Raw genomic sequence first — 27932 nt, forward strand, 5'->3', positions numbered from 1 at the left:
TGAGATCATCAGAAATAAATTCGTAAAAAGAACATGTTCATAAAAGTCGCGTGCAGATGAATCAGTACTACATTGCCCATAAGTTTCTTTAAAGCCCAACGTTATCCAAGAGGATTATTACAAAATTGACGAATTTTAATGCGGTAAAACCCAGAATCGCCGACGCGTTATTCATACTTTGACCACATATTTCGCAAAATGTGTTAGTGTAGTCTTGCTTACCGGACAGTCACGGATGTCGCCCATCCCACCAGCTCTTCGGAGAAGTTGTCCAAAAAGATCCGGACTGTTTCTGGAAGTTAATGACGTTTGATGAGCCTGGGATGTCAACGCTGACGCAGACACGTAATGAACCATCTGCAACAAATGGAGAAAATGGCACATGTTTTTTTAATTATTAAAAACTTAAGAACACATTCTTACGATTAAAACATTAACATTAATAATATAATTAATGTTAATAATGGATAAATCTGATATCTCTGAATATAATAAAAGAACTCTGCGGTAAGAATGAGAAGCTTTTACGTTTTATGTAAGAATAAATAAAATTTTATTAGTTTTGTCAGTAACGCGCGAAAAAAACTTGATGTTATTATTATATATAATTGCACAAACCTGTGTAAAAGGCAGTGGCTCCGATGTTGCACCGCAAGCTCCACACACGCTTTGTTCAACGAGCGTCATGGCGAATTTCTGATGTGGCACGCAATGTCTCGCGCTACACATGTCTTCAGCCTCGCCGCTTGCGATGTGGAGATGTATGCGTAAGAGAATGTTTTCCTGAAGTTATAAATTATTTGTTTGTTGCAGTTTTTCGAGTTTTCCACCGCAACTTACACTTGCGGTTGCAATGCCAAAATATTAAATACATAATGGATGTATAATATCATCACCATTCATTATGACATCAAAAGAAACATTATGTTATACATTTCTTAAAACTAAAAAAGATTGATTAATCATCAATATTTATTCTTCATATAAAACTTCATATAAAAACATCACTCAATAAAAATACACTAGTGTGCAAGTTGATAGGAATCTTGCATACGAGAATATTCAGAGAAATAACGGTACGCAACGAGCATACTACTGTCCTTGCATCATTGTAGGTTTTTGCTGTGTAAGTACTAACTTGCATTGATATTATTCAGCCGACTGGTGGTGTTGACACACATACGAACATACTTAGCGTCTAACGTGACTGTTGTGTAAACGAGAAAGTAGTATCCCGCCGGTATTTGCAAGGTTTAGCTCAGATCGTTATTGCTAGATCTATAACTAGGCATCATTAGAAACGTTCGATCAACTTCGAAATATTCGATAATACAATATTCGAAAATAATGTAGTTTCCATCTCTGCTAAAGCAAGAGAAAACCCTTGAAAGATTGATTTGATTAGATTCAAGCATAGCCACAGTATAGCCTTGATCGTGTTTTGCCATACAAAGTTTCGCCATAAAAATTAGCGAGAAAATTAGAATTTTCTTCCCACAATAATAGGAATATATACAAATTTTCCTTAATTATGGACGTATTATCGATTATTATCTATTCAGCGTTTCTCGCAACGTTAATCATAAAAGTCGTTTCACAAAGGGTCTATCGTAAACACGATAAGTAAAAAGTACATTTTTTACTGCTAAGCGCATATTCGTGCGTCCAGATTTGATCAATTGCCAATTCGCGGATTGTGTTACGCGAATATCAACGTTCCGCTGTTTCAGTCAGTTTCAATCAGAAGTATTGGCATCTGGAAGAAACGGAATAGTTGGCACTTACGAAACATTCCGCCGCATCGTCCATAAAACCAAGCTGGAACCTCTGTTGATCGAGGAAACTCTCGGCCAATGCACGGCGCAACGTGTCGGGAGGCAGAGCGCTCTCTTGCGAAAACTGCAGCTGCGAGAACAGGTCCTGGAATAAGATAATGTGACGAAGATTTACTGCAAGAGTTACCAAAGAATATCTATCGCGATGCAGCTTTAGCCGTTATTATGTCTGAAACGTCCCGACAAAAGAAAAACATATTGTAAATACAATTACAATATGACGTAGATAAATAAACTGCCCGTTGCTTAAATATATACTTTTATTTTTCTACATATAATAAGCAACAATACGCAAAACGTAAAACGTATTACGTTATACTAATATTTGATACGGCTTGCTTATTGAAGAAGGAAGAAAGAGAATTCGTAAAAAAATCGATTCTCCGTGGCATTACATTCACTAAACTATTAATATTTTTCTGTATGTGTATCTATTTACTTGTGTCCTGATATAAGTATGTTGCACTATGAGCGGATGTATAGATATGAATATGCCAGAATCAGCAAGTGAAATAAATTTTCATTTTATTATAGAAGAAAAAGAGGTCTAACGCATTCGGCCTAACGGAGTACAATGTCGAGGATGCTGCAACTTAATTCTATTAATCAATCCCTAAAATGTTTCCAATATCCGGATGTATGCAGCTAGCAAAATAGACGTCAATGACAACTTCAAAATGCTATAACATTAGAGGAAAAATTGTTTGAATTACTGAATAAAGTAAGATTCGATATTTTCGTGATGGATCGCATTGCTGGGCGATAATTTCCCCGTTTAAACTTTGATGATGCAAATGTAGCCACATGCAATTTCTGTAAATATTTCGCAAATAAACGAGAAAGAGGAAGGTAGGAAGGAAAAGATAGAGAGAGAAAGATTGCACAGCGTTACATGAGTTCTTACATCACCGCTGATAAAACCGTTGGTTTTGTGATAAAATCGGGTTGTAACGCTAAACCTACCGTGTTGCTCTGCTTGTTTCATTTCCGTAATCAACGTATCCGCGAGATAATCGGACGGTGCATAGATAAGTTTGCGAGGCGCAAGCGATTTTGCAATATGGAGGAGGGAAATGAAGGCCGGAGTTGGCGGTAGTACGCGATGGGACATCGACCACACGTTACCTCGATTTTTACGGCATGCGTCGCTGTATGCCATCGCTGTGATGCATGGCAGAGGTCGAATGGAAGTGCCGCGGACCGGTCGTAATTTGCGACCTATCAGCAGTCGAGTTCTAGTCGGTTTCGTAACTAATCCCCTTTCCCCGCTCGCCCCGTGATTGCCGAACCGCGATTACACGTAGAAAGTCGATGCAGCGCTTTGGGGTGAATTTCACAGTATTTCGACAAAAATGTTAATTGGATGCAAAACGAAGAACAAACCGACTCACGAGTTGCGAGCGTGCTTCCATTCGCAAAGCAACTCGATAAACACGTCGAATAACAAACAAGAATTAATAGGAAAATATTATAATCATGATGCGGATTCTCAGTTTCTGAAATTGTAACACGAGAACCAAATGAGTTCAATCGAAGTTCATGCCGGTCATCCTGTTATGGCGCATCTGAGTTTATTTGCGACGGTGACCTAGTACGCTGCGTCAATTCGCGTCTGGAGTGAAACTCCTCAATGAAAGTTGCTGCGTGTCGTGCACTAACTCTACTGGTAATGGTGAAGGTAGTGACAGATGTGGTACGAGAGCCGCTCGACGTAAAAGCGATGATAGTAACGGCACGTACATGTGCATCAGGAAGAGGAGGATATGGCACCTGTTCGAGACAGGTTTGCCGCCTGACGAAACCAGCCGGCTGGTTTTAGCATGCGCATCAGACATTGCTTTAGGTCCAGCGAAATTGTTGAATGAAAGCGATGCTTTATCATTTATTGATTATAATTAAATGCTCTTTAAAATTTAATAAAAATATCATGATATATAATATGACATATAAGTATATCATAACCCCAATATGTTCCTAAAGGCTTTCGCACGCCCATTATCAATCATTGCACAGTTGCAATAAATAATTATTATAAGTACATTGGTTAACGCTTTTTGTGCTTTTATTAAAATAGCTATGATTCTTAGAATATTTTAATCCGATTCTTTTTTTTTATTAATTTACAATTAATAAAAGATTGAATAAGAAGCATAAGCATACTTTTTTCAGGTCGCTTAATTCAACATTGCACACCGAATCTTCCCTCTCCATGCCACTATCCTCTTCCTCTTCAATTTTAACTTCAGTATCACTTCTTGTCCCATCGTTCTTTGTTTCCTGATGTAGTAGGGTAGATGACGTTGGTATACTCGATTTAGATGTCGTCGCCGACGCATTCTGACGGACTTTTATCCACTTCAACATTTTTACATTTCCCGTACGTTCCAAATTAGAGACATTAGTTCCGTCGTCTTCGCTCCATCCTACAATTCTACGAATACATGGTTACCTTCGGATATCAAATACATTCGTACAGCATTTACGAATTCATTCGAACACTTCAAAGTCGGTGCGCTTCAAAGTCGAAACAAAAGCACACGATGAAACATCTTCCGGGCTGGTTGAAGATAAATATGAACTCTCGTGATGAATCCTTGGCACGATAATGTTGTTTGCAGTGTCTACACGTGACACGTTGCACGCTGATAAAATCGCTTGGTATATTTGTTTCATTTTTTTTCTTTACATCGTATTTTCTCTTGCATTTCGTCGATGTTCTTTTTTTAAGTGCTTACGTACATTATTATCTCTTTTGTTTATCGTTTCGTCTTGTAACTTATATTCCTTGAGTGCGATAACTGCATCCCATCCATGATGAATATGCAATAGATTTTGGGAGACAATGACCCTTTCTCATAGTTCAACTCTTTTGTATTTCTTCTAGAAATGTCAATTCTTCAGATTGCTAAACAATTTTGTAATGTAATAAATGCTGGAAGCGTTATTTCGTCACGTAGCTTTGAGTAATAACGTTCCAACCACTATATCAGTCGCAATGTATCAGATAAACGAGAGAGTGTTTAACGTGAGACGAAACGACGGAAAAAGGAGACGCGAAGGTTAACAATAAGTAAGCAAGTTATATCCTATATATAATATAGGCGGGAATCAGGCAGATGTTCCTACGTAAAGAGTGGAGGAAGAATCATATCCAGCAATTGCATGCCGGATATACCGGCAAAACCCGTTGCCAGATGAGTCGTACGCTGACGTTCATTAAAAACGTCAACTTGTTTAGCCAGTGAAGTCATCTTTGATTCGTACACTTAGCTTTACCGCAACGAGCTTAAGTTCGTAGTTCCGATTCTCTTGTCATCTCGGCTCCGAATGGCAAATTACCGATGGATTCTGAGCAATATTTTCAAGGAATTAGTCCATTAGCTGGAGACCAGTTGTCCGTGCAGATTCGTCGGAAGAATTCGAAACGATCGCGCGGTAAAAAATCTCCTTGAAAGCTCTCCAAGATTTCAGATGTATATTTACAGGGATTATATCAGAGTTTCTCTATGTTGTACTTTGGAATTAGGAAGAACAGCTCCCTCATAAATTTGGAACAGATTTCCCCAAATGATATCGAAATTATTCCACTGCGCATTAACGAATGTCAAGTCGAATGTTGGCGTGGACCACTTTGTATCACCATGGCATATCACGTGCTCCTTTTATCTTGCCGTGTTAACTTCTCAGAACGACGAAGGGCAACTTTCTGTATTATGTAGCACATCGCAGCAGCTATCGTTGTTCCACATCTTCGTTCTTTCTCAATATCCAATGAAAATCCTAACGTACCTGCACTTCGTATCTTTGTTCTTTAACTATGCAACTATCACTCTTACGCACTTTCCACGAAAAGATATTAACACTATCACGAAATTATACGGAGTACGGCTTCCACTCCAGTTCCGAATCACCGGATAGTACGCAAATGAGAAGGCTCTCCTTCGTACAGTTTCAACAGCTTAAACACACGATCGCAAGGCGAAATGTGGAGAAAGAGCACGGAACTACCTGCACGCGGCACCGTGCACCCGTACCTGAAGCCAACGACTCGAGGTGTGCTGGTGAGTATCCCCCACCCTTTTCTGATTCTCTTCGTCTTCCTCTTCTTTCTAAGAGGCCGAACAGTATTCCCCTTCTCACTCCATTCCACCTTCCAATAGACCCAAGAAACCAATGACGTCACCCGTTTAGCTGTCCTACGTTCACCTACCTGGACGACCGGTGGTCCAACCAGGGCTGTAAGTCGTTCAGGCTTTCGGGATGATCCACTTCAGAAGAAGAAGAAGACAAACCAAATAAACCATTCAATCGTCGTGAATCTCCGCAAAAAACAAGATATTTTCTTCTAACCAACTATCGGAGAAAGTTACAATGTACAATAATTCTCTCGCTACACATAACGAGTTATATATTTTCTTATGTAGATTATCACGATGCTGTAATGTCACTTTATTAATTACATAAGGTGGATCGTACCCTGAACAGACCATTTTAAAAAGTAATTGGAATCTCTATTGATATTTTCTCACTGCATTAATTTTCTTCTTCGTTACCAATGAAAATTGGGCGACACTCTATCATACTGCACTGAGATACGTACATATATATATATATATATATATCCAAAAACATAAATTAACAAATTCGACAATCTCGGGGACAAACAGAGTTATCCTGAGGCTTATCGAATAAAGTTACAAAAGTCACGAGAAAAAAGAACATTATTTAGTTACATCATTGTTGTTAAATACAACATTAAATATAACATTAAATAACATGTATAAAAAACATGTATAATGTTATAATATGAATAAATGCTATAACGTGCACTTGAATCATTTTCATAACATACATGGAATCGAATAAAATATCAAGCACAAAATACAAGATTGGATTTGTGTTTAGACTTTACTTAATACTGCTTGTGATATACTGCGGAGGCGTGATTTCACAGTTCCACACAGAGACTGCGTTAGTTGGCGATATTATTTAATCAAGAAGCGTGGGCACTGTCGTGTAAGAGAAGTAGCCACTTGTATAATGGACTCGGAACACTTCCTCCTTCGTTTACAAGACAGGATGCAAACGAAGTTTGCTGTAAAGCACTTGTGTCTACGAGTATTTAAATGATAACGGTAACTCTTCCCTGTCTGCGTTTCGATCTTGCTGTGCGAAAAACGATTGTATCAATTTTATATAAGGCAAAAAGAACAAAAAAAGATTGATATTGTTAGTTATAAAATAAAATACGTTTTCGTATAGGCTCGAATACATCTTCGAAAAACAGTCCTCCAGGCACGTTTAAAGAAACTATCGACGCCGGCCGGAAATGATCCGATAATAGCAGGAAATTATATCAAGTATCTGTAACCGAGGCGATAATTCGCAGGTAATAAATCGTATTTCTACCACGAATTGTCCTAGCGTATAAAAAACGTAACAGATTGCGCTTTCAGCAAGACTGCAAGGTATATCACGCATTTCCTGAAGTTAACGGTTGTTGTTTAGCGACGTCAACGAATGCTCTTAATCGACGGTTTTTCCTAATTATTATACATACAGACACCAATTACTGTTGCCATCTGACTGCTAATTGTATTCAGGATTAGGAAGCATGCAAAGATGTAAGAATTATGCCGATATGATCTGTGCTATTAGAGACATTGTACGATTCATATCACACAGTCGCGTCAGGACTAAATCTGGTAATGCAACGACTACATAAATGTTTAAGCCGTCATTCCGACTTTTCAGGAATTGCAAATTGGTAAACAGGAAATACTTTATGGCGGTCTAACGTCTCATAAATAATTATAAAGCTAAATTGCATTGTTGGTACAACGTTCGCTTCCTGGGTTAAGTAAAACAATATAACTTGGATCGGCCGCTAATGATAACAAACGCTAATGGTATTTTTAAGTTGAACAAACAAACATATTTCATATTTACGAAAACTGCAGGAATTACGCTGTCAGAAGATACATTTCCAATATGCACATTCCTTAAGAGTTGACACGCGGGTGAGAAAGATCGTGCCCTGTGATAAAGGATTCTTGTTACTCGACGCAGAATTCTCGCCCTTCCAAAACGCATTCGTGATGAATCATCTTAGACATTCCATTAGGGTTGTACTCTTCGTTAAGCATGAATATGAGCCACTACGTTGGCATGCAGGAATCATCTTTTGGAAATCCTTTGGTCCATAAGGATCTTATTTAATATCAAGCTATGGAATTTAATATTAAGATCTTAAAGTTAATGTAATATATGTTTACTTCAGTTTTCAACGTTAAAATATATATTAGCACAATATTTACTAACAAACAAATTTGCCGTTTTCCTATGTGTATGCTGTAAAAATAACTTTCCAAATGTCCTGTGCATATCAATGAGATAAAAACGCGTCTAAATGCGTCTTGAAAAGAGATAATGATATCTATTTTGATGAATGTCAAGGTGGAAATATATATATCCTGAAAGCCCATTTTCCGGTAACGATAAATGGGCAAGAGAAAATGTTCTACGCAAACTATAATTTCAAGTCCTTGGCGAAGGGGATTTCGATCAGCCTGTGTAAGGTATACCAAGAATGGGTCCTAAAACTTACCTGCCCGACGGTATTTAACCTGAAAGGCAAGACCCAAAACCGAAAGCTATTGTCTCAAATGTCACGATTCTTCTTCGATTTAAATATAACAGTCTTTTCATTGTATTCTAAGCCGCAATCACACTGCACAATTAAATAGATTAATTATAAATGGCATTAAAGGGCATTTACATTTGTGACACTTTAACAACGCTCATTAACACGTTTCTTGCCGCGTGTACATTTCTGATACACATTGAAACTCATTTTTAGGCCAAGTATTCTTATCGTTGGTAAAGTGCAAAACAATAATTGTTGGTATCACTATTACACGCTTTATGATGATGTTTGTTAAGTTGCATCAAGTTTCACTATTTACTTTACTAAACAATTAATCTCTAGCTCACAAAAAGCGAAAAAATAGATAATTTTTACATATTTATCAAACTCTAGTGTGTACCGTTTTTGTACCTACACATGACCTAAAAATGACAACTACTCAAAAATGGCTTGGCAGGGAACATGTTAAATGATACAAAACATCGTCATTATCTACATAAGAGTCATACACCTATGCCAATTGTCACACGTTTGTGTCAAATGTTTTTTCTGTTTTGATTGTGTCAAATGTTGTAACGCTCTTTAACAGTAGTAGAGGAGTGAGCCTTGGTAAATTAGAATAGAAGAATAGAATAAATTAGAACGCGAATTATGGTAAGTTTGTGCAAAATTACTTGAAAAACAAATCTGGTAACAACGAAGGGTACACGTTCTTCCAACAGGTGATTGTTCCTACGCTTGAATCACGCTCGGTACTCTAGACCAGGGCAATTAACTTTCAAGATTGCTAATTAACCCCGTGAGAAGATCGAGAAGGGATTCGCATTTCCACCTATTTCTCGAGTAGCCTCAAATGTGCGATGTTACTGTGTCATCTAACTTAAAGCTAGATCCTTCTCGTGGATAGAATGGCTGACCCTCCACGTAAAAGCAGGTAACGCTCGCCATGATGGACCAACGCACTGCTATGCCGCGGCGTTCCTCAGCAATCACGAACGAAAAGCGAGAACGTCATTGGTACAAGGTTCGTGGAATCCATTACAATGGTTGATCATATTCCTACATAATTGCACAGGATGTGAAAATGATATGATAGTGAATCAAGTCAAGGTTTCCACTGTAGATCCGTGCAACTATCAACAGAAGATTTTTAATCTGTAACGTGGATTTAATTGCGTTTTTCTTTTATTGTTGCACGGATCTATGGATCCAGTGGAATCTAGTGGAAACCTGTTGCCTTCGTCCCATTAATATTTCGATGAATCATTTCTAATGCTTTTTTATATTCGGAATTGATAACTTGATAGTATTATATAAAAATTACTAGAGATACGAGTTTTATTAGGAAAATGTACAAGGTCCTTTTGATGTGCGATGTCCCTGAGCGTGCGAAATTTTGACAAGCTGATTAGTGAACTTTAAACTTTTCCCGTTTAAAAACTATAGTAGCCTCGATATTTTGGCATTAGGATCTTCGTCTCCTCAAATGAACTCAGGATTCTACTATTAACGGCTTATACGGTAGGTCTGGGACACCCTGTATAATAAATATAATATAAATATATACATAAGAATAAACAATAGAATAATAAACGCATCAGCAAAATTAATGTTTCTGACGTAATTATCGTTTGAGTGAATACATTTGCATTATAGACGTGGTATAAATATGCCAAAGAATAGCTTGCCTGTTGAATGGAAAACAAGCTTTACTTTCCCCACATGTAAGACATTAAGATGCATTATCTGTTGGCCACACCCCATTTTTACTCTTACCGTGGGATCATTTCAACAGATGACCCTCATTGAAGCTCTTTCGCTCTCATATGGCCGGTAATATATGTCCGGAAAAGTATTTGGTTTGTATTCTTTGCGCGAAACCTGTCCAAGTTTCTGTTTTTCGTTGTTAAAAATCGTCAAAGCTCTCCAGAAACCGCCAGAGCTCATCGAAACATAAAAGTGTCAAGGCAGTCATTATAAAGATGACAGCCGCTTAGGACATTTATCATTAGAAACGATATCATTGATTTTGTCGCGCGTAATTGCAAGATATAATTAAAATTAATGGAAAACAAAAACAGAAGTGACGCTTCAACAACCTTCCTATTCGCATATTTTAAGCTGCGGGCCAGTTAATGCTTCAAATGCTTCAAAACTCTTTTTCCTTCTTTCTCTTGATTGAAAGAAGAAAAATATTTAAATAGAATTTAGATAACAATATTTAGATAAGATAGAAAGTGTTTGAAACGTCAACTATACCGCAGCCTTCATTTGAATTTGCAAATTTATTAAACCATATTTTATATAAAATATTTATCAGCGATTATATCAAGAAAATTATTTTCTCTTATACCCTTTTTTTATTGACTTACCTTGAGCGCGCAGAAGATGCAAGATTCTCGCATGCAGGCATGTCCGGAAAGCTCTCTGAAGCTTCGTCGAAAAATATCAAGATGCCACAGGACCTAAAATAAAATAGAGAAGTTTGATAATTATCAAGAATTATAATTCTTTCCAAATATATAATCTACTTATAATTCCCAAAATACATGTTTTTAGTAAAAGTATAGTAGAAAAGATATTTCGTATATCTGTGACATAACATGTAAAATTATATAAAATTATTTAAAAGTTTATATTAATATGCATAATGTGTATCAAAAGTCAAAACTTGCAAAATTTATATTATATACATAGATATTAGAATAGAATATCTATATCTAGCAATTTTAACCGCATAAAATATACTATTTGTTCTGCAACATTATGCGTGATGAAATTTCACCTTTAATTCTGAATTAATCCTGAATGAATCGTCTTTTGCATTAGCGTACGGCACCGAGTCAAAAAAGGCAACACGTGGGTGCACAGGCAAATATGTAAATATGTCGGTACCTTATATGGCACCGATCTACAACCCGACAGTGGCTCGACGTATCGTGAGTGCATTATTATATCGGGGGAAAGTAAATCACGATTTCCGCGTATATGTTCTGCCGCATAGCGGAACATGATTTCCTCCTATCTCACGACGCGAAACAATATTCGAATCGCTTTTGAGAATAATATCAAATCGGTGTTTTTCACAGACAAAAATTCTTTTGAAATATCTAAATTGTCGTGTATAAATGTCTTTTCGTAAGTTCAATATTTGTAATAACATTTTTTAGAGGAAGAAAAAATATAAACATACATCATGTTCATACATTAACATGTGTTAAAATTATATGTATAATAAGGTAATGGAATAACAATCGCGATAAAATTTCTTTTATTATCGTATTAGACTCATGTCTGAAAGCCAATGCTTCCGTAGAAAGTATTCTCGTTGAACGGGCATATATCGAGAAGACGAACAAAAAGAGTCGCGAAGAAAAGAACATAGGTAATATAATACGAAAGTTTGAAAATAATAAAAATTAACTTTCAATAATAAAAATTTTGAAGATTCTATAAACATTAATAAATCTCATATAATTGTTTAATAAAATATATATTTTATCTCTTATAATAATATCCTTATTTATAATATTTTGACATAAGATTGATCAAATCGTATTTCTAAAAAGATTTATTTCTAAGGAAATAGCTTATGCATATCTTCTTTATTCTCTTATTTCATTGCTTATTAATTATACAATGATGCTTCTCTTCTCTCTACTAAAAATTCACTGCAAGATTATAATTTCATAAAGCACACTCGTGTCTCAAGCGCGCTTCGATACCTGTTAATTGGTTTGCTACTCAACGCGCGAACCAATTAGCAGCAGAAACCTGCGAGAGGCTTGGCGGTAACGGTTGTTAATTCTTATTAATCCAATGATTGTTTAGTCATATCGTATATAATCAAGAGATTATAATTGCAAATAATAAAATCATCGTACAATTAAATAAATTTAAAATAGAACATATATAAAAATACGACTAATTTTACAATCAAATTTCTAATATACTTTGTTATATCTGTATTGTTTTATTACATTACCATTAATATGTCTATATTATGTCTCAAAAAAGTGCGAAAGGATCAAACTTTCTAACTATATTATTAATATGAAATATCATTACGTTTAATTTACTAATAATGCAGCATCACAATCTTGTATATTATAAAACAATAGTAACTCTATATGTAATGAAGGATTTAACAAACGATTGAAATATGCGTCTACTACTCTTCGCATAATTTACTGTTCATCCGAGCATGTTAAGAAAAAATTTAAGAATTATCGCATGAATTGTGCGTTTGCGCGCAGATGAGAATTTCAAAGCGCTCCAAATACCTAGTTACTGCTGCGTGACGATCGTGCGAGATATTTTTCACAGCGGTACTATTACCGAGCTTAATATCATTCGTGTCTACAAACATAATAAAAATCATCCAAGTCTCTTTTTATCGAATTTTGTCTCTTTTATCCGTTTTATTGTCTCGATTAGTGACCTTCGGTAAGTTGTTTGAGGGCTTATATTTTTTAATGGATATTTTCATTATTATTTATCATACTATAATAAGATAGAAGCCATTGTACAGATCGCTTTGCCGCGTATTTTCAGCAACCCTAGATATCTGATTACGATATAGCCATATTGATTGGGCAATCGCATTTTTAATTTTCCTAAATGATAAAGAATTTTCCAAATAATTCGGCTATATATAAGAAATGGTGATCACTTAAATCGATAAGTTAAATCGTTATCTACCAATGAATCAGTCGGCGTCATACTTTAGCGCGCGAGTAAGGTCGCACGGTTCGCGCTGAATCGGGTTAATTGATAGCAGAAAAAAGGCGCGCTGTGCATTCCGCGGGATTTTCTGCAGTGCAACGAACGGAAAGTGCCGCTACGTTATTATCGGAAAATTACGTAAATAAATTATCTACTGTGGTTTATACATGTAACCGCGCCCCTCTCGCGACTCAACCTTAATTCTTTCTACGATCGGAATATTGTATAAATCAGTATTGTACAAATACTTGCGTTGTACAATATTTTAATTTATGCAATGAACAATGGCAAATAGTGACATAATATTATCGAGTACTATGCAGATAATTGAATCAATCTATTATATACTTTTACACAATACGTTTTGTAATAATTCTTATAAATAATTAATAATAATTAATATAGTAATAATTGATATCAAAATTAATAATAAATAAATATTTTAATTTCATTTTTTACAATACAATAGTTGACAATTTAAGACAATATCAGAAATCGATTCACATATCAAAATATGTATGTTGCCTTGTCGTAGCGAAACGTCCGTCTGCGAAACGTTCTTCTGTCACAACAGAACACGCCATCATAAACATATTAAGATGTATGACTAAAAATAATAATATAATAAAGGTCGATTCGTGCGATTCTTCTCTATACCAAGAACCAAGGATATCGACATCGATATCCGTGAGACAATTTACACGCCATGAATGTTCTGAGAATCAACAGGTACTTGGTGGTAGGATAGGCATAACGGTATGTACGCGTTATCGCGCGATATTGAACCATGCAATGATGTTTAGTTCCACGGCAGCCAAACGAGCCAAGAGTATTCGAATGAGACGGTAGAAAATGGGATAGAAAAAAGAAACGCCGGATCAAACCTTAGCAATCTGGAAGAGCGCCTGTCTCCGTGGCTTATGATCCTGCTTCATAGCTGCTGATCGGTTTGCTCCAGTTCACAGAAATGATCCGTCACCGTTATTCCGTCATGAAAATCCACGGCGAAACTTTCGGGAATCATCGACGATCGTATCGATCATCAATTACACTGTACTGCACACCAATTTCCAAAACAAAATTGAGAAAACGGCAGACACGATGCGATCGCGCAAAGTACTCTCTTAAGCGGGCGTCGATGCAACAATGCTCGGACGGAGCCGGGGGACTTGAAGAGCGACGACAACGCCACGCAGAACTCTTGCGGACAGGTACGGAAACGCGCCGGGACCGGTGAACGCGGTCGTGGGCCTGTTCGTATCTACTGTAGTGCGATGTATAGTATGCTGTAATACGACGGGGACTCACAGGGACGCATCCCTACCGCGCGTAAACGCGCGGGAGATCGTCGCATGAGTTAGCCGAAGGCGACTTTCCTAAGTTTTATTTTGTTGTATAATTATGCATAATGCGTGAGAGATGCGTGAGTTCTTATTAATCCATTAAAATGCATTAAACTTTAGTCAATTTTTAAGAGTCATTTCAGTAAGATGGTATACTCCAGTGTCAAGAGATAACTTTAATACACTTTAAAATACGTATAATTATAAGTTGTGTGTGTGTAAGAATAACATATAATATTATGACGAGTTTTAGTATGTTCTTCAATAAAATTCTATGTTAATACAGTGTAGTGCAATAAGACAATAATAAAAAATAAGCTACACATTTGATCAAATAGATAAACTAAAAATAAAATATGTTTTTGTAGGTGTAACCATCTATCGCAATTCATTATCATCTACAAAGGCAAAGCTTTGGAGATCCGACCCTAACACGTTTACTACAGTCTACACAAGCATCGGCCATTTTTACTACGAGACCGGCGTGGGTGAGAGGCGCGGGGTCAGTCGGCTTAGAGTAGAAGGAAAGGAGGGGTAGAATAAACCGCATAGGAGTGGGGCGAGACTAGATTTTCGGTGGAGCGGAAAGGGGAAATACTGAACACAAAGTACTACGGAAGAAGATCGGAATGAGGGGTAGGGACGAAGAAGAAGTAGAAAGAGTGGGGACAGCGAATGAGACGGACAAGAGAGGGAATCATGGGACTGACAACGTTTTACGTTACGCTACGCTGCTACGAGAGATCGTTACGCAATTTGATTCGGGAAAGAATGAACAGGTAATTTGGGAACTCTCTCTTTCCCCTCATAGTTACTAGATCTTCGATCAGTGTGATGTACGATTGACAATATAAATTATGACGTGCAAGGGAACTTCAACTACATTTAAAAAGAAAATGTTTCCTTGTTTTATTAATCAGGTATAATAAAACATTGTATATTTTATATTATTAAAAGAAAAACACTTATTTCTCCCATTTCGAAAAAAAGAGAGAAAGAACGGAGGTGTCCTCCCGTCGTACAAGATTATTACAAGGTTCGCCGTAGGTAGAGTAAAGATTTCAAGCGCAGCATAATTGCTGCAATTATATTGAAGCGATTACGATATTTGTGATAAAATACCGTCTTTTAGCTGCAATGCTGCGAGAGCAGCTGTCGGCAGAGGAGTTGCTTGCTGCCATACAATGGTAACACGAGAATCTTTCTTTTTTTTACAGTTAGCGCTTGCACATGGCCGTACTTTCGATAGCAATCGATACACGCGTGCGAATTTTTTCGAGGATCGGCACAATGGCAAGAAAGGCGGGGAGTTATTACGATACCAGTTATTGCAACAGAGCGCATGCAGGCCCACGGTAGCGCAATTGCATTGTACATAAAAGTACTTTGAACCCCGTCTCGTGGAGAACGCTGGATACATGTGACAACTGCGAGCACAGTGAATGTATGATATGACACAGCATCGTGCGTAAAAATCTGCACTTTTTTATCAATGACACAATGGACGAGCTTCCAGTCGTATCGTAATCGTTTTGATTTGTGCTGTGCTGTAAGTAGTTGATTATGTATCGAATAAACAAGGTAAATAACATTACGCCTCAACTGCTTATAGTGCATTAATCGCAAATTAATCTCAGAAACGTAACATCGCTGCAAAAATGCTGGATTTGCATGGCTGAAATCAGCTTGATAATTATCAGTGCGCAAGTAATCAGTATCTAAAAATACAAAGATACCGATATCTTTGTTTGTTTGTTGTCACTCGTCGTAAATAAATAAATAAAATATATAAAACTATGATAGTTATGAGTCGATAACAGGACTGCGTTATTTCGTGGGATCATTAGCGATTCGTTTATTAATGATTAATGTAAGAGATAGTAGATTTCAGAAGCATCGTACCGTATTAATCGTATTAATAACACTCTGTAGAAAAAATAGAAGATAGAGATAAATAAGAAAATATTACAACATGAAAATCAATTATATCGCAAAAGTAAAATAATTTTTACGCACAAGATATACTTAAGAAGAACAAAATATGATTCATAAAAGAAGAGCAAACACGTTCAAGTTTTTTTTGTAGTGTTTGTAGAAATACTTTTTGCACACAAAATGCATGCTATTATTTATTAATAAATATCAATGACGATTCTGATCTCTGTAGTATCGGTTTACTGCAATAACCTTCCCTACTACAGAGAGAAGGACACCAGATTTGTCCGTGTCTGCTATCGTTTGAAGATTTCCAGACGCCACTTGTCTTGGTGGGAACAATGAATGACTTTCTTCATGGAAAAGCGAGACACGGACAAGCAAAGAGGACTGTAGAAAATCTTATTCTTAACGGGCATGGCGCCAGAAATGGTTACATTTTCGAAACGAACTCTCCAGGACGTTCCCTTAAGTATTTCTCCAAAGCTATTATCTTTTTTCTCTCATTTTTAAATTTACATTTAAAACAATTTTATAAAGATAATAGATTATGCAGTTCTACATGAAGCAAATTGCTTATTTTATATTTGATCAAAGTACGAAATTACACTTGTTATATTTTTCTTGCAGATACAGAAATCGAACTCAAACAGAAGATCAGTGTCACCGTTAAAATGTCAGCAGTTTATTTAAATTATTTAAAGACACTCTGGATTTATTGCGTTTTGCATTGGTAAACAGGCCGTATCAAGCGTTTCGCATAAGATTCTATTGTTTGAGGTGAGGCATGAAACGACTTCATGGTGAACGCTAATTTCCTATCGAAAAAATCTTCACGTAGGCGTAAAAGCCACGAGAAAAACGCCAACGCACTTCAAGATTCAACGGATTCTGCTCATTATTCCTCACGACTCGAAATGTCAAATTATTACGAGTCAAGTTATTAATCTACTTAATAGATCAATACTTTTATTATAATAGGAACGAAGTTATCAGACATTTTTGTACTAATTTCAGAACCGGCAGTACAATACCTATATCCAAGTGTTATTCAGCATGCACATGTAAGGTTTCACGGGTGCATCTGCTGTCTCGTAGTGCTCTTCTGCGATGCAGGCGGTTGCAAGCAAAATATTGCCATATGTTGCATGGCATGGCACGGAAACACGTCGTTACCTTCGATATGCGAAGAACGAATAAAAAATTTCATTAACCATCTCAAAGTGTTATGTACAATTTTTATAGTGATCCAGGATTCACCGATTACATTTATATATCTTAAATTTCAGAAGATAGAGAATTCGAGAAACACCCGCCTTTTTCGTCGAGATCTTCGAAAACGCGCTAGCCGAAACGCAGGTGCAACGAAAGTTCCGCTGCATTCATTCGAGCGACTTAAGGGAAGGCGGAAAGGGAGACTACATATATATGTATATAAAAGCAGGTACGTATATACAAAGGAGCAGGTATAAGGGTATAAGGTTATTGGGGTCGGTGAAGCTACCTGCTGCATTTTGAATCAACCTGAGGGTTGACTGTTCAAACTGTTAATCCGTGGTGGGACGGGCTTTCAGGTGCGCCGATTGAGGAAGCGATCCATGCGTATTCAACGATGTGTGACTTGGTAGTGGGCGATCGGCTTTTAACCCCATGTGTGAGAACTATTTACATTTGAGATGATACCGTCGCAAACGGCGAGCTCCAGTTGCATCCGAGTGTTTAATTTCGAGTGCGCAACTCGAGAGACAGCTTTAGATGCTGTAATCTTAAGTTACCCGCTTATCATCGAATTACGATAAAAACTCTTAGCGTCTGCGAGATCTCCCAGTCCTGATTCTCCGCGTTATACCGTGTATGGCTCCAAAATACAATTATTACCACGTATTAGCGTGAAAATATTTTACAGGCTTCAATCTATTGTATATAAACAACTACAACAATTTTAATTGAAATAACAAGGTTACCTGTTACTTAATGCATCAAGTTTACAATATTTTATGGCATCAAACTATTATAAATACTTGATATTTTGTTGTATAACGTTGCCAATAACGCGAAGATATTTGTTTGAATCTCGAATTTGATCGACTTGAAATCACCAAAGTGAGTTGTTTCTTGGATCATAGAGTAGCGGCGAATAAATGTCAACCACGGGGCAGACGAGCCACGCATTCTCGATCTTTGCGATCGAATCACGCGGTGAAAGGGAATGATTTCACGTGCAACGCGTCGGGTAGAATGCCGGTACAGCGGCTTGGACTGCTCATCTTCCATGATTTATGCAACCTCATTGAAGAAGACGTAGAAACAGCTATAGCCCGTCGACGCTTCGCATTCGTTTCGCAGTCATCTTGTTATGACATCCAGCAGAATCTAGATCTTAAAAGGCGAATCTAAAAGCTGAAACGACGATCGGAGTCGTCTCGTTGCTGCGTGACAAATGATTTCCAGCAAAACAATAACGAGGCTCTAAATATCGCATTATTCTAAGATGTTAAAAAAGGACGAAGCGAAATACATATCTCCTCGAAAAATTAATCGGCAGGATCGTATGCAGAGCATTTTGAGCGCAGCGGGGTAAGTAGTGTTCGGATTATATTTGCTCGGGGAATGATGAAGCAAGGAAATGACTGCCATTAAGAATCGAGATAGGAATGAGATATAATTTGCGATCAGTCTGTCACGAGTGGACTTGGTTTTATATTCAACGAATGACACGACACCGCATGAGCGTGTAATCTTACAAACGAGTGTAAGAGTACAAAATGCGCTGATATAAAATGATGTTTAATTGATTACGCAATATTTCAATAAGCATATCAATAAATCGGGAATAAGCTTCTTTCACATATTACAAGGATACCTAATAAAAAATGCATATCATTGAAGAACTTGATGCTTTTTTCATGAAAAAATTAGTAGCTGAACTTGCGGGAATTAATAAAATCTGTATGATTACAACAGATTGCCTCATTACGAAAACGTGAGCATTACTAAATAGACCAGGTTACTAGAACCATATGCGCACATATGCGCAACTTTTGCTATAACTGTAGACCCAAGATTGCATAGCTAGTATGGTTTAGCCGGAAAGTTGTTAGGTAAATGAATGCGCGGACATTTCCCATAAAAAGATAACAGTCTAGAAAGGTATACCGCTAACATCCGATATATTCTCTGATCGCAAATAAGAGTTTCGACATTATGTTTAGCACATAACATTATTTTTCTACAGCTACTCAATATATAAATTCTTTATATTTATTTTTTATAGGACATTTTATTTCTCGCATGTGCACTTAAGGCATTTTAATGATTCTCTAATGAGAATTGTATTTCTTATGTAGATATTTCAGCACATCGTGAAATAATATGCATGTGCTACAACTACGGACGGAAATAAGAGGTAAGTTGAACACATTGATATCAAATTGTGCGGAGAGAAGGGGAAGGTGCAATCACTGCATCTACGTGCACCTGCAGCTGAATCGTTTCCTACAGGGTTTAGTGGGCGAATTCCTTTCTACGACAACAACCTCAAGATAATCGGTATAATTATCTGAGGAAAAGAACAATCTCGTGTTGATTGCCATCGGACATCAAGTATGCGACGACCACGTTAGATCGGATTGCGGATCTAAATCTAAGAGATGAGAATAACTGGATTTGCGAGTCAATCGGATTTGCGGAATGCGAATCAATTTGGAAAACGGATTTTTAAGATAGCGAGAATACTCTTGTTATAAAACTTATAAATTATTCACAAATCACGACAAGAAACAATCGTAAACCAATTCGTTTATTTTTTAGCGGCGCTTATCGTACAACATAAGACTTGTTTCGGCAGAAATGTTTCGAGATTCGAAAAGCGGACAACGTGAGTACGAGTAACAATATACCGTTGCTGGCCAGTTTTACTTCGGGGACTTTCATGATATCCACCATTGTCTACCCCTTCTTTGCGCGTGCTAGTCGGATCACCTCCACTTTCCGAGGTGCTACTCGCACGTGCGCCGTTCACCACGATAAGAAGAGAAAGAAAAACACGACGACGACGAAGAAAAAAGAAGCAAAGTGCCACGAAGAAGAGCCAGCGAAGAGAACGGCAGCGCGAGGGCAAAACTGGTTTCCTTCACGCTGATGGCGATGGTCCACGAAGCGGCATATACGACGTACGGCGATGCGTACACGCACGTGGCCTGACGTCGGAATTGAGGAGGCATCATCGTTTGATTTAATAACAGTGCGAGGCGATATCGAGAATATTTCTGGAATCGAACGCGCGAAAGAGCGGAACTTGCGCAAAAATGCTTTTGCAATGCGCAATCGCGCGCGATTCACGTGGAAGTCTCGGTGAACGTATCCGCTCCAGCATTCGCTCGTCAATCGTAATGAGAATGCCCTGGATATTAATATGACACAGATTTCCTATCAGTTACTTCCGCGAGAGTCATTAAACCGTTCTGCGACATTCACTTGAAACGCTACGTTTCAGCGCGATTATGTCGATTTCACGGTTTTGTCTATTCACCCTTAGAAAAAGAAAACATTACGTCAGGCATATTTCGATAATAGAGAAAAATTGGTTGCGAACAGAAGTGGGTTACGTGGCAATGGCGAAAGGGAGATGAACGTAACGCACTCGATAGATAATACAGCTGATAGGCATTTTAAGCCGCGCACCAGAGGAGCCATGGTCTCCAGCGAGCGGAGAAAACCCGTTGTTTTCGTATAGCCTATAGAAGGCTGCGCTACCTGAAAAAAAAAATGGAAAGATGAAGGGACTGAGAAGGGGAGGGAGAGAAGGTGAGACTACGCGCGAGAGAAGGATCGACGGAGAACCGGTTTTCCGAGAGGCAAGGCGATGGAGTCGAGTTGTATACGTGGGTAGTAAAGGAGGCCTGTTACGAGAGAGAAAACCGGTTCCACGATTCAAACTGGAGTAAAAGTGTATTGCATCGTCGTGGACGGGCTTCGCCAAATTGTCCCGCGTACTTCCATGTTTACAACTCAGAACACGCCGTAGGTGGCCCAGAAGTAGCTGTAATTTTTGCATCAAAAGAGATTACATATCATTATTAGACATCACGAACGCTTCGATCAACGAATACAGCAGAATTTACGGGACCAAACATTTTCACGATTAGCACTATTAATCCAAACTTTTTATCTAAGCATGAGCTTCACGATATTACTATTTTTTGACATTTTCCTGAAATCGAATCAATATTAATATTTATCTTCTATGTAGATACCTATTTCCTCGACAAAAGGCGGACAATTTTCAGATCAGGATCGTTATCCTTCTCCGAACAGAAATAATTGTCACTGTTTCTTATGAAATTTCCTTTCCGATTATATTAAATATCCTTTTATCGATTGTGACATATATATATAAAGAGAAATTTCTTTATATATAGAAAATCATAAAAATAAGATTATCAAATATTACTTATCACTCACGATACGCTGTTCAAGATTTCTTTTAAAGTTACTTGAGAGAAAATCGAGATGGATATTAGGAAAATAAGTTCACTTCGAGCTATCGGACTCTGTGGTCTCCTCTTTCACAGTAAGAATCAGATATTCCATTGTCTGACTGCTTGCATTCATGGTTCGTCAGATTAATCGATAAGTTAACTCGTGATCGATTTCGTGGAATAATAAAATATTGAAGAAAGTATGGTTGAAGAGGGACACGATATTTATTCGAAAAACAATCATTTATTTATTAATTATTATTACTTATGTATTTGCATTATATAAATCAGAATTTTTTTATATAACACAGACAATTTGCAAAACTTACATAGTCGTCATATCGCACACTTGCTTCAAAAGTGTCACAACTCAAAAATTTCGAATTTCGAATTAATACTATGAAACGATTCCAAAAACCACCCTACTCGACCGATCATAAGTGACACAGCTATAAATTTCACTCTACAAAAGTATGATAACGAAAAATAATAAAGTCATACGCATCTGAGAAATACATTAAAACTATCACAACTCAAAAGATACGTGGTAGTTATATATTCAAACTGATATAATACCTATTGACCTTAAGTAATGAGCGTTTTCTTCTTACTGATAAATCTTATTAACAAAATAATGTGTTGGTATGTTCAAAAACAGTTTTCTGCGCTTTGTGAAAAGTTGTAAGTTTTGAGTTGTGACACTTTTGAAGCAAGAGTGCGATATTTTATTTCATACATGTAGCGCCATGATATACACTACGATTTTCAGTCAAACCAGAGTAGATTGCAAAATCATCTTTGCGTATTGCATTGTAAGCAAGAACCGTGAAAGAAACATCTCGATAATTCCACCGGGCTGACCTTTACCACCGTTCCTGCTTTTCGTGAAAAAATGTCCAAGGACAAAGGCGGCGCGGGAAAGATCGCCATTGGCGCGCGGTTCCGCGAATTTACCAAGGGTGATTTCAACGCCAGCCATCTTGGCGGGAAGATGGTCCGCTGGACGCCGCCATGCTGCTGCGCCGATGATGTTATTACCACTTACTCTTTCAAAAAACTTAATGTCTCTCGCATCGCTAAAGAACTGCTCATTTATAAACGATTTCTTTGAAAGTATTATGCTAAATCGAATCTTGCATTTGCAACTGTAACATTGTTGTACTTGTATAGGAAATATAAATCAAAAATAGCAGTTTATATATTTTGCGCAATACATTCCTGCAATTATTATGCATCGTGTTATTTAACAATACATCTTTTTAGAATTCTGAAGAAATTGCATGATAAAATCTGGATTTCTGTTATTCGCACTGAGATTTGGGACACGCTGCGTACGTTCGAAAGAGCTCTCCTCGAAGTGTACGAGTGAGCGGTTCTTTGTTCTTCCGTGGACGCGCGGACCGAGATCAGATGAAATGTAAGCGAGAGTGGTCCATGGTCGCAGCATCACAAACCAGTTTCTGTTGAAAAGATCTGCTCGGCGGCGCCACCGTACGATAGCTGTAAGGAAGGATTAGAGATACAATAAAAAATATTACAACATGAAATCAATTATCATCGCAAAGTAAAAAAAGATCATACTTAAGAAGAACAAAAATATGATCATAAAAGAGAGCAAACACGTTCAAAGTTTTTTTTTGTAGTGTTTGTAGAATACTTTTTGCACACCACAAAAGCATGCTATTATTTATTAATGAAAATATCAATGACGATTCTGATCTCTGTAAGTATCGGTTTATCTGCAATAACCTTACCTAACTACCAGAGAGAGACACCAATATTTAGTCCGGTCTGCTATCGTATTGAAGATTTTCCCAGACGCACTATGTCTTGGTGGGAACAAATGAATGACTTTCTTCATGGAAAAGCACGAGAACACGAACAAGCAATAAGAGGACTGTAGAAAAATATTCTAAACGGCATAGCGCCAGAAATGGTTCAATTTTCGAAACGAAGCTCTCCAGGACGTCCCTAGTATTTCTCCAATAGCTATTATCTTTTTTCTCATCATTTTAAATAAAACAATTATTTATAAAGAGATAATAGATTCCATAGCCAGCAGTTCTACATGAAGCAAATATATTTTATATTTGATCAAAGTACGAAAATTTAAGTTATATTTTTACTTGCAGGATAACAAGAAATCGAACTCAAACAGACAACAGTCAACCAATGTCAAAGCAGTTTATTTAAATTATTTAAACACTCTGGATTATTTGCGTTTGCACTTGGTAAACAGGCCGTATCAGCGTTTCGCATAAGAACTATTGTAAGGTGAGGCCATGAAACATCATGGTGACGCTAATTTCGCCTATCGAAAAATTCATAGTGCGCTAAAAGCCACGAGAAAAAACGCCAAGCATTCAAGAATTCATTCTGCTCATTATCCTCACGAACTCGAAATGTTCAAATTATTACGAGTCAAGATATTAATCTACTTAATAGATCAATACTTTTATTATAAAAAGGAACGAAGTTATCAAGAATCATTTTTGTAGCTAATTTCAGAACCGGCAGTACAACCTATATCCCAGCATGCACAGTAAGGTTTACCGTGCATCTGCTGCTGGGTAGTGGCTCTTATCTGCATAGCAGGGCGTTGCAAATATTGCCAAATAAATTGGGATTGCATGCATGGCACCGGAAACACGTCGATATACCTTCGATATGCGAGAACTGAATAAAAAAATTTCATAACCATCTATCAAAGTGTTAGTACAATTTTTTAATAGTGAATGCCAAGGATTCACCGATTACATTTATATATACTTAAACTCTTACCAGAAGATAGAGATTCGAGAAAAAACGCCGCCTTTTTCGTCGAGATCTTTCGAAAAACGCGCTAGCCGAAACGAAGCAGGTGGCAACGAAAGTTACACTGCATTCATTCGAGCGACTTAGGGAAGGCGGAAAGGGAGACTACATATATATGTAAATAAAAAGCGACGTCATATACAGGAGCATGGTAAAGGGAAGGTTATTGGGGGATGAGCGTCGGGAATGCAATACCTGCTTTTGCTTATCAACCTAGTTGTGTTCAAACTTTATAAATAAACCGTGGTGGGACGGCCTATTCAGTGGCGCGATTGAAAGAAAGGCGATCCAATGCGTATAACGATGTGTGAACTTGGTAGTGGGCAGAGATCGGCTTTTAAACCCCAAATGTGGTGAGAACTATTACATTTGAGATGATACCATAAAACAAGTCGCAACGGCGAGCTCCAGTTGCCATCCGAGCTGCTTAAGAGAGATGCGCAACTCGAAACAGCTTTAGATGCTTGTAAAGAATCTTAAGGTTACCGATTATCATACGAATTACATAATAAAAAACTAACTTAGCGAGTCATGCCGAAGAAGATCTCCAGTCCTGAATCTCTACCGCGTTAATAATCACACGGGTAGGTCTCCAAAATACAATTATTACCACGTAATTAAGGCCGTGAAAAATAACAGGCTTCAATCTATTGTATATAAAACAACTACAACAATTTTTAATTGAAATAACAAGTTTACCTGTACTTAATGCATCAAGTTTACAATATTTTTATGCATCAAACTATGTATAAATACTTGAATATTTGTATGTATAACGTTGCCTAATAAACGCGAAATATTTCTTTGAGAATTTGAATCGACTTAAACCAAAGTGAGTTGTTTCATTGATCATAGAGTAGCGCGAATAAATGTCCAACCAACGGGGGCAGACGAGCCCACGCACAGATCTTTGCGATTGCGAATCACGCGCGGTGAAAGGGAATGATTAAGCAACGCCAGTCGGTAGAAATGCCGGTACAGAGCGGCTTGGACACTGCAGCATCTTCCATGATTTATGGCAACCTCATTGAAGAAGACGTAAGACAGCTTTAGCCCGTCGACGCATTCGCATTCGTATTCGGCAGTTCATACGCACGTATGATTAGATGAACATCGCACAGAATACTATGATCTAAAGAAGGCGAATCTAAAAGCTGAAACGACGAATCGAAAGTCGTCTCGTATGATAAGCGTGAAAATGATTTCACAGAACAATAACGAGCTCTAAATATCGCATTATTCTAAGATGTTAAAAAGACGACACGAAATACATATCTCCTCGAAAAATTAATCGGCAGCAGGATCGTAGTGCAGTAGCATTTTGAGCCGCAGCGGGTAAGTAGTGTATTCGGATATAATTAGACTCGGGAATGATGAACCAAAGAAATGACTGCATAAGAATCGAGATAGAGAATGAAGATATAATTTGTGCGGATCAAGTCGTGTCAACGAGTGGGACTTGGTTTTATATTCACGAATGACACGACAACGCATGAGCGTGTAAACTCTTACAAAAAACAGTGTAAGAGTACAAAATGCGCTGTATAAATGATGTTATTGATTACGAGCAATATTTCAATAGAGCATATCAATAAATCAGGGAATAGTCTTCTTTCACATATTAGCAAAGGATACCTAAATAAAAAATGCTATCATCCTGAAGAAACTTGATCGCGCTTTTTATGAAATTAGTAGGTAGCTGAACTTGGGCGGGAATTAATAAAAATCTGTATGATTTACAACAGATTGCCTCATTCACGAAACGTGAATACTAATTAAGACCAGTTACTAAGACGACCAATAATGGCGCACATATGCGCAACTTTTGCTATAAATGTTAGACCCAAGAATTGCATAAGCTAGATAAAGTTAAGCCGAAAGGCTGTTAAGGTAATAACTGAATGGCGCGCAACTATTCCATAAAAAGATAACAGTCTAGGAAAGGTAATAGTCCGCTAACTATCCCGATAAGTATTCTCTGATCGCAAAAAGAGTAACGACATTCATGTTTAGCACATAACATGAATTTTCTACAGCTACTCAATAATAAAATATTTAATTTTATAGGACATTTTATTTCTCGCATGTCACTTAAGGCGGATTAATCTCTAATGAGAATTGTATTTCTTATGTAGATTTAGCACATGCGTGAAATAAATATGCAATTGCTACAACTACGGACGGAAATAAGAGGTAAAGTTGAATCACAATTGATATCAAATTGTGGCGGAGAGAAGGGAAGAGTGCAATCACTGCAATGCATCCTGAGCAGCTGATCGTTATATATAATACATAGGGTTTAGTGGGCGAATTCCTTCTGACGACACAACCTCAAGATAATCGATATTATCTAGAGAAAGACAATCTCGTGTTGATTGCCATCGGACATCAAGGTATGCGACGACCAACGTTAGATCGGATGCCGAATCTAAATAGAATGAGAATAAACTGGATTGCGAGAGTCATCGAATTTGCGGAATGCGATCATTGGGAAAACGGATTTTTAAGATAGCGAAAAACTCTTGTTATATATAAATTATCACAAATACGAACAAGAAACAATCGTAAACGCAAATAATCGTTTATTTTTTAGCAGAGGCGCTTATCGTACAACATAAGAGACTGTGTTCGGCGAAATGTTTTCAGATACGAAAAGCGGAAGACAACGTGAGTACGAAGTAACAATATACGCAGTTGCTGGCCAGTTTTTACTTCGGGGACTTTCATGATATCCACCATTGTCTACCCCTTCTTTTGCGCGTGCTAGATTCGATCACGCTCCACTTTCCGAGGTGCTACTCAGCACGTGCGACCGTACACCACTAAGAAGAGAAAGAAAAACACGACGACGACGAAGAAAGAGCAAGTGCCACGAGAGGCAGCGAAGAGAAACGGCAGCGCGAGGGCAAACTGAGTTTCACCATGCTGATGGCGATGGTCCAGAAGCGGATATAACGGACGTCGGCGATGCGTCGCACAGAGTGGACCTGACGTCGGAATTGAGAGAGAGCATCATCCGTATTGATTTAATACAGTAGCGAGGACGATATCGAGAATTTTCTGGAATCGAGCGAAAGAGCGGAACTTGCGCAAAAAATTGCTTTTGCAATGCGCAATCTCGCGCGCGATTCACGAGATAGTGAACGTATCCCGC

The 27932-nt window shown here is 37.6% G+C and overlaps 1 protein-coding gene across 2 annotated transcripts in view; it reads right to left on the reverse strand.

The window, feature by feature from the left end:
• Nucleotides 1-27932, reverse strand: part of LOC105286039 — an 84276-nt gene that overhangs the window by 7149 nt on the left and 49195 nt on the right. The window contains exons 1-5 of one of the 2 annotated variants that reach the window (XM_011350669.3): nt 14091-14316; nt 10854-10946; nt 1786-1920; nt 619-783; nt 223-357 (exon numbers count right to left, since the gene is read on the reverse strand). In XM_011350669.3, coding sequence (XP_011348971.1) covers nt 223-357; nt 619-783; nt 1786-1920; nt 10854-10946; nt 14091-14141 — 579 coding nt within the window. In that variant the 5' untranslated portion in view covers nt 14142-14316. Of the gene's footprint in view, nt 1-222; nt 358-618; nt 784-1785; nt 1921-10853; nt 10947-14090; nt 14317-27932 lie in introns of those variants that run through there. The other variant, XM_011350668.3, reaches the window with a different exon arrangement.

This window comes from Ooceraea biroi, chromosome 10, assembly GCF_003672135.1.
Source record: "Ooceraea biroi isolate clonal line C1 chromosome 10, Obir_v5.4, whole genome shotgun sequence".
NCBI classification, from domain to species: domain Eukaryota; kingdom Metazoa; phylum Arthropoda; class Insecta; order Hymenoptera; family Formicidae; genus Ooceraea; species Ooceraea biroi.